General features: G+C 39.6%; 1 protein-coding gene across 3 annotated transcripts in view; it reads right to left on the bottom strand.

Annotated features, from left to right (window-relative positions):
• Positions 1 to 257: 257 nt before the first annotated feature.
• The window catches only part of Btbd8 (BTB domain containing 8), a 70,727-nt gene continuing 57,218 nt past the window's right edge, over positions 258 to 13,766 (bottom strand). For all 3 annotated transcript variants that reach the window (XM_076546932.1, XM_076546931.1, XM_042257793.2), the window contains 6 exons: positions 11,738 to 11,799; positions 7,562 to 8,234; positions 6,900 to 6,987; positions 6,391 to 6,530; positions 2,425 to 4,656; positions 258 to 1,130 (listed from right to left, as the gene is read on the bottom strand). In XM_076546932.1, coding sequence (XP_076403047.1) covers positions 661 to 1,130; positions 2,425 to 4,656; positions 6,391 to 6,530; positions 6,900 to 6,987; positions 7,562 to 8,234; positions 11,738 to 11,799 — 3,665 coding nt within the window. In that variant the 3' untranslated portion in view covers positions 258 to 660. The remainder of the gene's footprint in view (positions 1,131 to 2,424; positions 4,657 to 6,390; positions 6,531 to 6,899; positions 6,988 to 7,561; positions 8,235 to 11,737; positions 11,800 to 13,766) is intronic.

Genomic DNA, 13,766 nt, shown 5'->3' with positions numbered 1-13,766 from the left:
AGGAAGCATGGGCCCACATGAGACCAGGACTCCGCTGCCTCACCCACTCATTTCCATCAGTCCCTGGTGCTAGCTCAGTGCAGGGCAGTTCCAGAGTGTTCTTACCATGGTACGCAAAGTAGAGTGACTGTTAGGGTCCACAGAGACAGGGCAGCTTCCAGTGGCTATCCCTGGATGGATCCAAAGGTCCTGTTCCTGAAATGCTGTCTCCCCTACCCCAGCACTCAGCCTGAGTTTGAATGTTGCTCACAGACTGATTTTATATAATGCACACTCACACAGTAAGTTTATTGTTAATTATGGTACCATATGCAGAATCAAGGGGCTGTAAGAAGTAAAGGGTTGATCTCCTTGTGCACTGACATGGAAATTCTTGAATAAATGAACATATTATCAGCTAGGAAAGAAAACTGGAGCAAAGATTTCCTATAAGTCTTCTAATCCCTCTAATAGTTATGGAAAACATGCTCAAAAATTTAGAAAAACATTTTTAACATTAGACATCATATTAATAAATAAGCTATATTTACCTCAATAAATTGAAAAGACTTCATCAGTTTTAAGGGCAGTCTATATCTGGCTAATGAAATTATAAATATAATGTAGGCATCAAAAAATACAGGGGCGGCATAGTTTAAATTTTCCCGAAGGTTGGAACTGTTAATGCTGAGTTTCCAGTTCCAGGATTGTCCACTCCCCCAGAGGTGAACAATCTTCAGAGGGGACACTGGCCATGGTGGCACTTGCTGAGGAACCCTCCAGTGGGGATGACACTTCACTCCATCGGTTCCAAGTGTCAGCACGTGCTGAACCCTGAGGGTCTGAGCTATCTCTGGCTAGAAAGAGTGTCTGGTTGATTAAATACTGTGCTAAGCTTAGGTCTTCAGGAAGAGAACTTGTGACATTTAAGTTTGCGTCCTGTTCAGAGAGCAGCTCTTTCAGTAGTGTCCAGTCCTGTTTTGCAAAGTGCTGATCGTCTTCAGAGTCCCTGTCTATGACATGGGTTTCTGATCCCACCTCCTGCTCAAATGCTTCTGTTACATCCACCTCATAGATTGGAGAGAGGGTTTGTGAAGGCCGGTGGTCATACATGCAGGTTTGTGCCAGTGTGCCACCATCATCTATGTCTCCTGAAATAATTCACAATACTACACAATGTAAAAATTGCACATCGATACCCCTCAGAGTCTTGTAGAACAATATTAACACCATATTAACTCCTTCAGTAACAGTATTAGCTCCTCTCAGAAAAACACAACATGGAAAAAAATAACATTTTTACAAAATTGACAAAATTTTTGAGGCATTTATTTTTCTGTTAAAAAATTCAAGGGTAATGTTTAGCAGCAAAATCAACATAGGTAACTAACAATAATTTTCCACATTTTAGTTTGAAAACTTAGAATACAGAAAATAACATAAATTATTTAAACATAAACATAAAAGTACACACAAATCTACTTCACTACAATAGAAACTCAAGGAGGAAAAAAAAAAGACAGTCATTTGGAGATATCTTAAAAATAACCCGGTTTCAGGGGGTGGGGGATAAATCCACTGTATCTAAAGGCTTATTTGTATATTGCACATGCAGAGGAGGATGCAAGCCAGGACAAACAAACAAAAAATACAGCTTTGGAAGATCTCCTATTCTTATCATTTTACTGAATAGGGATTTCTGGTCAATATTTTTCTTAATTACGATACACAATAGTTACTCAACCAGCTACTATTGCATATTTTAACTCATTAGTCTGAATTATTGAAATAAGAAAGACATAAACACAAAACAATTAGACAAGAAATTATCTTAGCATGTGAAAGAAGACTGGGCCTTTTCATATATTATCATTGCTTCTAAATATAATCTCTTTTAGGAAACTCATCTTTTTGCTTGAAAAATTTAGAATAGAATTATATTGATCCTGAAGAAAGTCTTAGTTTCTGTAAAATGCATATAAATTATAACAATTAATCTAGTTAAAATAGTTTAGCGCTTTTCAGTACATATTACTATAGTTATTGCACAGCCCTCTTAGATATATACTAGAAAATCCACAAACATATCCAATGTAAAATAAAACTTCCAACAGCGAAGAATGCTTATATTAAATCAGACATAATAATTGAAATGACACCAAACTAAGTTCCTTTTTTTTTCCAGGTAAGATCTAGTATGTTATCTGTGTCTAGTAAACAAGGTTTTCCACTACATACTAATTATTCACTAAGAGTGTAAGCAAACAATAAATAATGAACAGCTAGCTCATTTTCATATTATTAATAAATTTAAATTCTCATTTAAAAGCTGGAACTGTAGCTTAAATATTCTAATTAAAATATAACATCCAGGGCTACAGACCACTCTAAACTTCTATGAACTTATTCTCCTATGTGTCTAGCATATCTATTTCTGTACATTACCTGAAAACACAGCATTATTAGCTTTCTTGGGAGCTGTGGAATGGCTCTCTCTCACTTGACCTTCCTGAGGCAGAACCTGGCTCGGGTAGGAGTCTAGAGATTTTGCTGAGCTGATCTTTGGTATGCTGGAGCTGAGCTCTCTCTGATGAAGCTCCAGATGACACGGTCTTTCTTGAGATTTCGTGTCACCGTCCACGAGCATGCTGTGCTGCTGGAAGTCATTAGCCACCTCACTTCTATTATTTACTTCTTCATCTTCTGGAGAAAGCTGTTGGCTTCCTGTGGATGGAGCATCTAACCTGTTCTTTTGGTCTGTTGAGACGCTCTGTTTATCTTTTCTTGAAGAGTCTTTGCTACTAGGACCCAGGAGAATGCTTTCATTTTTATATACACTACTGCCTTTATTGTTGTGTTTACAATGTACAGTAGTATCTTCACTTTCTTTTGAAAATCTGGAGTAGCCTGTCCTTCCATGGTGCTCATAAGAAACACCATCAAAAACATCAGAAGGTGAAAGAGAATCTATAGAGGGTTGGAAGGGGGTGTGAACTTCCCCTTCATCAGACCCCACTTCTTCACATTCATCTACCGAGAGCAACACCGACCTTCTAAACCTTTTAGTTGCAGAAAACTCACGACTTTCATGTTCAGTCCCATCTTCAAAAGCTAAATTAATTATTCCCTGAACGTGCTGAGTACCTGAGCTGGATGGGGAGAAATTCTCCCCAGCATTTTCTGCTTCTGATCTTTCATCTTCTGTTTCATCTGCTGAAGAAGAAACCTGGTCCATTTCCTGAGCAAATGGGATAATGCCTCGTGGAATACTTTCTTTTTCCCTGGGATGGATTATCGTGGCTCGAGACCAAATTTCTGGCTTTTTCCTGGGCATCTCATCTTCACTCGTTGAGTTAATTTGGAAAAGGTCGTTCCCACTTTGCTTTTTCATTTTGACCTCAATTCTTAGGTTGGTGTCATACACTTTCAGTTCTTCTGGGGTGCTGGTGTCACTGCTGCTTCTTCCGAGGAAGTCATGGCACAGCACAGTGCCACACTTGGAGATGCCTCTGTCATTGGAGCCCTCGTCATCCTGAGACCCTCCAGCGTCATAGTCTTCAGAGCGGGGCTTTATGTCATCCGAGGATGTGGTAGCACTGCCAGTGTCCGATTCTGGGCTCTCTCTCTGATGTGTGGCACTGGTACGCAAATCCCAGGGACCCATGAATGGAGCTTCTGGAGTTTCATGGCTCTCTGGGGTTTCTGATGTTTCCATATTTTTATAATTTTTTTCTGATGGGTATCCCAAAAGACATCTGGAAGAAACAGCTGAGTTGACTGTAGCACATTTGTTGTCCTTGGTAGCAGAGTCATCGGGGAGCTGGCTTTGAACTGATGATTTTCTTTCGTCTTGAACGGAGTTTAGGGTACCACTTGTCCCTTCAGGAACACACAGTAAACCTTCTTTCATTTTTACACAGTTCATACTTGGTTTAGTGTCTGTGTTTTTTCTTCCGATTTGTTTCTCTCTATCTGATAGTATATAGATTTGCTCTGCTGAGTCTGAATCACAAACTGGATTAGAGTTTATGGAGTTTTCATTTGGACTTGAAATCACAGATTTTAGAGCAGTGATGCTACGACAATTCAAATTTGCATTGCAATGATTCGAGTCTCTGTAACTGGATGTGTTACTTTGATCTACACGAGTTTGTTTTGGCTTCAGTTCATGTTTTATTGATTCCTCCAGCTTTGAACTATTTTGGCATTCTAGCTCGGGTTTCCTTTTTTCTTGACTGTCTAATGGCTTCTGTGGGTGTGGTCTGCACAGTGACTGGAGTGCTTCTGCACCACTGGTCTCAGAAGCCAGGTTAACCAGGGACCTGTGAGGCCTCTGTTTAAGAACATGGTTCTTGTCACTGGCATTGGGAAGTATGCATTTCTGTGTGGAAGGTCGCTGAGAAGCCTGAGTTTGCAGCATCCCTTCTCCAGGAAGCACTCTCTGCCTTGGGTCTTGGTTACTCAGAGGTCCACCTTTCTTGGACTGGCCTGGGGTTTTAGGCGTCGGTGCCACTTTTGGACTGACCTTCTGCAAAGCCCCATGTCCTTGCCTGACAATTTTCCTCTTAGGTGTTTGTCTGTCTGCGGCTGGACTGTGCCTCGTCATTGTCACACTTTCATCAGACCGCCGCGAAGACACTGAAGACCTCACAGAGTGTGGGGACTCTCCATGGGGTCCTAAGAAAGTTGGAAATGCAAAGTATTCTCAAATTCTGAGTGAAATTCAATGTTTTCAAATCACTTTAGAGGAAATAAAATCAATAAAAGAAACCAAAGGGAGACATCTAACACTGACAGACAAGGAATAATGAACAATAATAAAGTAAAAAAACTTTTCTATTAGTATTTAAAATATAGAGGGACTATTCCAAGACCTTAGTAAAAACTCTTATAGTAGAATCTCTTTTCATCAAGAATTTTTATCGTTATTCAAAAATTGAATTTGCATAAATGTATAAGCGTAGAAAATCTGATTTTCTTTTATCAAAGCAGCAAGAAGGGCCCTCTCTTTGGAAGTGTTTTTTGGGGGAGAGGGGGATAAAAAAACAACACAGCTGAAAACAAGAACTGACCTAAAATAAAATGGACATTTATGCAAATGGTTAGTTTTTCTTCAAACTGGAATAGACTTATACTAGAGGATGACAACTGTTACTTATCAGGGCTAACAACCCAGATCTGCAATGAGAATCGGACTGTCCGATACAGGAAATGCAGAGTAAAGTTCATTAATTTTTTCATTAAAAATCCCATTTATGCATTCTGGTTAAAGTCTCAGAAATAAAATTTGGGGCACTCAAATCTGCCAGCCCCAATTACCAGCTTTATTTCTGAGTGTGTTTGGGGTGGGGTGGTATGGGGGACTAGAGACTGGCCAGGGACATGTGAACGGTAAGCAAGTCTTCTGCCGCTGAGCTACCCAGTCCTATGAAGTCATTTATGTCTAATTTCCAGCTAATACTAGAATATGAGTAATTTTATCTGCTTTAGTTTCCAACTGACTTCAGTATTATGCAAATAAAGATCATTTTCTGATTTTAGAACTGCTCTTATGCATAAATGCTTAATATATAAAAGGCAACTATCTGTGTGTGCGTGCTTGTGTGTGACTATGTGTGCACGTGCATGTGTGTGCATGCCAACTGTCAATCTCAGTTGTTACTCCCCAGGAGCCTCTTACCGGCACTTGGGCTCACTGACGAGGCCAGGTTGTCTGGCTGGCTATCGAGCCTCAGAGATGCATCCATCCATCCTGCCTCCCCAGGCTGAGATTCTAATGTGCTTCATTACACTTGGCTTTTTCCCCCCTAACCTTTATGTACTGAGACATTCCCTCAGCCCCCTTCCATGTATTTTGAGATGGTATCTCATGTAGTCCAGGCTGGTTTTGAACTCACTATATTGATCAAGGATGACTTTAGCTTTATTTCCCCAGTGGAACGACTATAGGCATGTACCTATACATGCCCAGAAAGAAAGGAAGAAAGATTTAAAAATGGTTGCTCCATGCAGGTTATGTGACTAGTCAGTGCTCCTCTTTCTTAGGACACTGAAAACAACAGCATGGTGACAGGTTCTGCAGGAACGCCCCAGCTCCCGCGCCTCCTTAAGAACCCTTCAGTGCCAGTTCACAGTCAGAAGACCTCCAGTCACCAGGGAAACTTCCAAGAAACATCTTAGGAGATTCCTAAGCATCTCCACAAAAGGACCAGAAATACAGATGACACAATGACTCCTTTAAATTTCTCCCCATGAAGGACAGGAAAGCCAAAATCAATCCCCCAACAACAAAATATTTATAGGAAAGCCACGCCCCACTTGGCTCATCTCTAACTGCAGGTCCAGCCAGAGCTTCGCTCTCTAGCTGACACGGGACCGTACCCAGAATCCTCAGGGCCACTGCAGCTTTACCTTGGGTCTGAGCCAGGGTGGGAGGGGCGCTCTTTGTCCGTGGCTGCGCTGCTGGGTGCCCATTGCTGCTTCCTCTCTTCTTCACAGCTGCCCGCGGGGCTGGGTCATGAAGGCCTTTACCACTCACCCTTTTTATCACACTGAGGAAAAGGACTGCACTTAGCATTACAGTGATACTCCAACACAGGAACTTAGAAACACCGTATACGACCACAGTCACATATGACCACATATCTTGTCAAGAAATAGAAACATATCTCTTCTGAAAATAAACCTATGTTCATAAACCTTTAAGTTTTGAAATAGTAGACCATATATGATAAGAATGCATAACTTCACATGCCATTTGGTATAGCTAAGAAACTTTTACTATATCGCACCATTTTATATAAATATGAAATAAAGTTTAAAAATATATTTTCACTAATACATTTAAATGAAGAAAAGTCCTTAAGAATGCTCAGTGAGAAGTTAGTTTATAAACAGCAGAGACAGGTGAAGGGTCCTACCTGCTACCTATGTTAGAGTCCGGTTCATGAATGCTTTTTTTATTGGATATTCCATTGGTAATTCTTGAAACTGGTCGAGATTTTACAGCTATAAATTAAGAAATATCAGCCATGAGAAAGAGAACACTAAAAATACTAACAAATTGGGTAAATATACAGGTTAGACGCTAGAAATCAAGTGCTGAGAGGGGAAAAACCATGTTCTCTCATTTTGCACACATGCATAAAACACATTTTACCACTTAAAAGTGATTACAGCATTCAAAGATCATTCTTTCTGGGAAATTTTAAGTATTAGGACCTACTAACAATCAGGGCTTCAGGGCTGCGGTCCAGCTTGTTTAGCAGAGTGCTTGCCCAGTGCCCAGGAAGCGCTGGGCTTCACCACGTGAACCAAGCATGATGGGATGCAACTGTCATCCTAACACCCGGGAGGACCAGAGTTCAGAGTCATCAGTGACACAGTAAGTCTGAGGCCAGCACGGCTACCAGAGAGCCTAGCTCAAAAAACTTGTTGGTGCTTGGAGTTGGTGATGCAGATTGTCCAGCACGTACAGGGTCGTGGGTTGGTGTTTTCTCTGTCTCTGTCTCTCTGTCTCTCTCTCACACGCACGCACGCACGCACGCGCACACACAGAATGTTAAACAGAGTGCTAACTCACCTACAGTTGACACGACTCCATTACTCAACTGTCCTGGAGAGTCACTCAAATGCGGCTTCTCGTCAGATGACCTGTCCCCCACCGATCCGTTTTCTTCGGGCTCATCCACACATCCAGTGGACGTCAGAAGCTCCATACTGGAATTTGCAGATCTACTAGCGGGTCCCACAGTAGTGCGGCATGAAGACTCTTTCCTTGCCGCTGTTTTCAAAGGCTTGGCTCTGGGTTGCACACTCAGGTCTGCGGTGAGGACCTTGGGCCTGGCCCCCGTGGTCTGCGCTCCTTGCCGCCTGACTCCTTTCCCATGCACTGCGTCCTTCTGTCCGTTTGCTGCCACTCTTGCTGGTCTTCCCACAACTCTGGATGACAGATCTTCCAACTTGGTGTTATCACTGTTTTCTGTCTGGGGCTTTATTATAGTTTTAGACTTGCAAGAAACATTTTTCCCCTCAGTTTTCAATTCTTTTGTAACTTTGGATATTTTTGTATTATCATCATGCTTGAATGAATTATTTACACTATTTCTGTTAGTGCCGGATGTATGTCCAGATGCTCCTAACCCATCAGATTTCATCTTCTGATTAGTAGAGAGACGTGTTCGACACGGTGGTTTTTTATTTTCTGTCCAAGGTCTTTTTTTTATAACATCAACTTCAGAGCCTTGTCTCCTTTGCTAAAAGAAAAAGAAAAAAGAGAAAAATCTTATAAATTGACAAGTCTTTGATACAGAATACTTTATGTTTCAATAAAGGTTTGGTTTGTCATTGTTATTTATTAAGACAGTGTCTAACTATACAGCTCTGGATGGCCTGGAACTCGCTCTGTAGACCAGGCTGGCCTTGAACTTACAGAGATCCATCTGACTCTGCCTCCCAGTGCTGGGATTAAAGGTGTGCACCATGATACATGGCTTCGGTGAAGTTTTTATAAGGAACAATTTAGTAAAGCTCACATTAAGTTAGGCAAGCGCTCTCCCAAGGAACAGCACAGCCCTAGCTCTTAAATTCCTATTAGGATTTAGGATCACTCAAAACATTTTTTACATCATTTTTTCCCAATCATTTTTCATAAAAACTTTAGGTTTCTAACTATATTACCTCAATCAAATCTGAAATGCAGTACTAAATGTTTTGTGGTGTTACAGTAGAAATTAATCCCTGAAGATTCAGGCTATCCTGAGTAAATAACACTTGAGAGTTTCTGAAGCCCATTGTCGGGGTCAATGCTAACATTTTTATCTATTATTTCACTTTCATCCTTAAAAGTAACCTGTGAAATAGCTCCTGTGGCTATCTTCATTTGTTAGATAAGAAATTAGGTATTAAAGCAGACATGTGACTTATCCAAGGTCACATGCCTGGAAAGGACAGAATTGGGACTTGAGCTCATGATTTATTGTTACTAGGATGTAGTCATCTAAATGGTATAATCAAGGGACATTATAAAAATTTTCACCAAAAATTCTTCAACTCAATGCCAGGAAGAGAGTAGGTTTAAAAAAAAAATCCTAGATGGTCGTACAGTACTAGCCATCTATAGTCTGTGGAGGAAAAGACATCCTGAAAACAGCTGAAAAGGAGGAGAACCCAAGGCACAGAGAAGACTACTCAACCATTCTCTGGCCTGACCTCGATAAGGAAGGGAGCAGCAACAACCTCAAATATGGTGGGAATTTTAGAATAAAATGTTGTGAAAACATCAACATATGTAAACAATGCTGATTTCCCCCCCTTGGCAAAGCTGAGTGAGACTGTAGGCAGAGCTTATCTTTTATAATTAACCCCCCTTTACATTCCACAACATACTGGCGGAGTCCAAGAATGTTTGTAACTGCTGTTAAAATAAGCATATAGTGATACATCATTCAAGGCTTAATTTCTAAATATAAAAAGGTTCTGTATATGAGAAAATGGAAATACTTGGACAACACACATGTATATGCATACATGTATATGTATAAAGAGTAAATTAAGGCTAAATCTAGGAAAAAGCAAGGTATAGCGATAATGGAATCAGTGGATCATTGTCTCAGCTTAGGCTTACTGGGCCTGGGATATTTTGGAAACTTTAAGCATACTTTGGCTTTAGATTATGTATATCTGTAGAGTGGAGAATGGTTTTCTTCAGAACAGTGTTCCAGAATTCTAACTGTTGTAAACTTTTCTTCATTTCTTATTTTCTTGACCAAGTCTTAACTTGAAACATAATATTCCTCCCCGCCTTTGTTTTTCAAGACAGGGTTTCACTGTGTAGCCCTGGCTGTCCAGGAACTCACTGTGTAGCCCAGGCTGGCCTCAAATGCCACCTGATTCTGCTTCCCGAGTGCTGGGATTAAAGGCACACACCACCATGCCTGGCATGTTTCTCTATTTTTAACACTGACAACTTAGCATGCTTTGCCATAAGGCCTCTTCCCCATGCTTAGAACTGATCCCACTTAGCTCAGTGTACCATTATCTCTGTGAACTTTGAACTATTACACTGTGGGTAAATTTATGTATTACATGAGATAAATATATCCTTTAGAAATTTCACATTAATATCATATAGCATGATAAGGTTTTGGTGTCTATACATTTCTAGGCAGCCTTAAGACTTATGCCTGCAAAGTTTATATACATTGTTTATAAATGCACAGCCAGCTGGGGGTGGTCACCACAGTTTATTGACAAAAGTGAAAAAGGAGGACCAGTGTTCTAAAGGAAACCTACTTCTGTTCGACATCTTTTCTACTCTAGTGCTACTTCAGACTTCTTTTGAGACAAGGTTTTTTCTGTGTTGGCCATGAACTCACAATCCTCCTGCCTCAGTCTCCCTAGTGTTGGGATTACTCACTTAGACTACAATGCCCAGCTTATAAACAAACTCACAAGACAGAGCAGTATGAGTCACTATGTATCTAATATCCAGCAGTAATAATTACCAATCCATGGCTAATTACCAATTACCAATTCATATTTTGTTCATACCCGCCCCCATTTTATTTTGAAACAAGCAACAACAATTAGAATTTGTTCTATTTTGCTGGCTCAGCAGCAGGACAAGGCCTAGCACACCATGGGGTAGATTTCCAGCACTGCAAAAAACCCACACCGGACAAACAAAACCCAGTCAAAGAAGCCGGGGAAAGTACACAGAAAAACGAACAAGGTTGTGAGGAAGCACAGAACACACTCAGCAAGGCTGGGAAGTCAGGGCTCCCACGCTCACAGAATGGAAATTTTAGGTGAGAAGGAGTTCAAAAGTCTTTTTTGTTTGAAGACAGGTTTTCACTAGCCAAGCTGGCTTCGAACTACATCCATTTCCCAGGGCTGGGACTGGAGGAGTGCACCAGCACTCTTGGCTCTGAGGGGGCTGCGGTGTGCAATTCTCAATTTATTAGACGCTAGGGAATGTGGGGTGCCATTCTCAATTTATTAGATGCTGGGGGCTCAGGGTGTGATGCACAGCAGAATATGAAACACTCCAGAAAGCAATCCCAGGAGGTTTGCTGACAAACCCCCATGTCCCAGTTTCCAATCAGCGATATTTGGGGGGTTATGTTCCTACCTAATTTTCAACAGAAATATGTTATTTACATTCTAAATTAGAATGCTAAATGAATAGTCCATATTATCACTGGAATACGCAGTCTCATTTTGTACTTACATATTTTATTGATTACATGAATATCTATATAATATAATACCACTTGGAAGGAAGAAAAATACATTTCAGGTTATAATAAAATCATCAAATAATTTTTTAAAAAAGGAAAAATAGCAAAATTGCCATTTTAACGTTTTAAGAATGGGATGTAGTCAGGTTACTCAGACGATTACACAGGGGGTCTCTAGAACCTTGTCATGTCCTAGTAACGGGAAAGCAGTCTAAAAGCAGAAATCAAACAGGATCATAGATGTCTAAACAACTCCTGGTTTACTGGAACAGCTCCAGTATGTTAATTTGCCAAAAAAATTTTCCAGGAAATGAAAAAGGCACATATTTTCTATACCAAATGAATATTAGAAATTTACATAATTTAAAATGTATATATTAAATGCTTAGTTGATTTTTTAGACTCAAAATTACTTCCTCTTAAAAACAGCTTCAATTAATAAAAGATTTATTTTGAAATATAAAATAATGAATTTAAATAGCTTTCTCACTGGGACCTGTACAGTGCTGGATGTTTACCTGCGAACTGGTGAGCACAGGCTTTCTGCCAAGTCTTCGATCATCACCTTTGTCAAATGCAGCTGTGGAAAAAAACCAAGCAATTTATTTTTATCAGAAACATTACCAGAGAAGCCCAGGAAAAATAGAATGCCAGGAGAAAATGTTAGATTTTAATAGATATTAAAAAAAAAAACAAACCCAACTTGAAAGCAAACCAGTACACAAAACAATTTATATAATTTATATATCAAAACAATTTATATATTCTTCAATCTTATTCTCTGATCCAGAAAATTTCGTTTTTAAAGTTAATAAATGAAAATGTAAAATCACATACAAAAATCTAGAATTTTCACAAACTATAAAATATTAAATATCTGGTTTCATTTAGTTTCTAAATTAAAAAAATATTTTACACATAATTTAATATGAGAAAATATCCAATACCATAAAAATGTTCTGCTGAAATTAGAAATATCTTCTGGTTTTACAGACTGACTATAATGGTGGAAAGAGAAGGGCAGCATATGTAGTTCTGAGGACACAGCGAGAGACAGTCCTGCAGCTCATCCACCCTCACTGGAGCTAAATACAAATTCACTTTGTGAGTTTGTGCGGGAATTACCGAGGGCCTCATGCTCGGCACCAGGAAAGGCAGAGGAAGAATCTGAGGGCGAGGGCTAACGTCCAGTTTGGATTTCCAAGGTTTACAGGGCTTGAGGTTCTACTTTGAAGAAATGTATCGGCACATACAACTTCTCAAATGTATTTGTTTTTAGTAAACAGCTATCAAGCATCTTCTACAATGTCTGTCCCACAGGATGCACGCTACACGACAGAGCAAAGACCGGTCTGCAGCAATCAAATAACTGCACAGTAATACACAGAAAATAAGGATTCTGCCATCAGTAACTCAGAAGGAGAAGACTAGAGCAAAGACGAGCCACAACAGTAACCACACACAGGTCAGGCTTCACTACACCTCAACCACTTAAAATTCAAGATGACCCTGATGCAAGGAAACACAATGAGAGGTTCACATGGTAATTAACTGCATTACCACGGACAATTTGTCTACGTATGTATGTGAGTACGTGTAAACTTACTCAGATTTCTAATTAGTACTATAAAGAACACTGAAATTCAACTTAGTTGTGAAATCCTCTAAAAAAGAGAAAAACAAAGTTTACTACCAATCAGAAGCGAGCTCACAGGACACCCACTGACAGGGCGCTTATCTTTGCATCTTCTCATTGCAGATTTTGAAAGCTAATGTCTAAAATTCAGCACAGAAAAGTCACAAGGAAAAAGTGTTCAATTTCTAAAGGTTTGATGATTTTTATTACATGAAAAAAATTTATCTTTGAAAATTGCTCTTTAAATTACATCTAGTTGCTTTAGTAAGCAGATCTCACCATAAATGTATCACTTAAGAACTTAATGTAGCTGAGATATATTTTATTATACACAGCTTCCATGTCTTAGAACACTAAAATGTCTGCTCCATAAAATATCGTCTTTTAGTTTAATGTCAAAAATAAATAAATAAAAAAGGAGAGCTGCTAACATGCCAGTGTGATTTCTGAGGCACCTGCTTTAACCTAAAAATAGTCATGAAGCCATTTTAGTTCCACACCCTCAAAATTCTATTTCAATATTTTTTAAACACACACACTTCCTGACAGATATACATCTTTTGTTAACGCTAATGCTTCAAACCGTACCCAGTAACTGTCAGAGATCACTGTGCGGCACCCGAGGGACCCTCCGTAGTAGCACACACGGCATCCCTGAACCAGTCACTCGTGAAATAAAGCCATCTAATCTCAGCAAAACCACAAGAAAGGTTCTTATGAAAAGACGGGAAGCTTCATGGTGAATACGTTTTCATAGGGAGAGAGTATGCTTGGTGATCTGACTGTACAGATTATGTCCTTTTACACATCTAAGCTCTTCACCAGGATTATTTTTTTATTTTTTAGCAAATTTGGCTAGAATACTGTAGATAATAAATATGAGGAATAAAAATTGATAATGACATGCATTT

Source organism: Peromyscus maniculatus, chromosome 10 (genome assembly GCF_049852395.1).
Source record: "Peromyscus maniculatus bairdii isolate BWxNUB_F1_BW_parent chromosome 10, HU_Pman_BW_mat_3.1, whole genome shotgun sequence".
Taxonomy (NCBI): Eukaryota; Metazoa; Chordata; class Mammalia; order Rodentia; family Cricetidae; genus Peromyscus; species Peromyscus maniculatus.
This window is presented reverse-complemented; position numbering and strand designations above follow the sequence as displayed.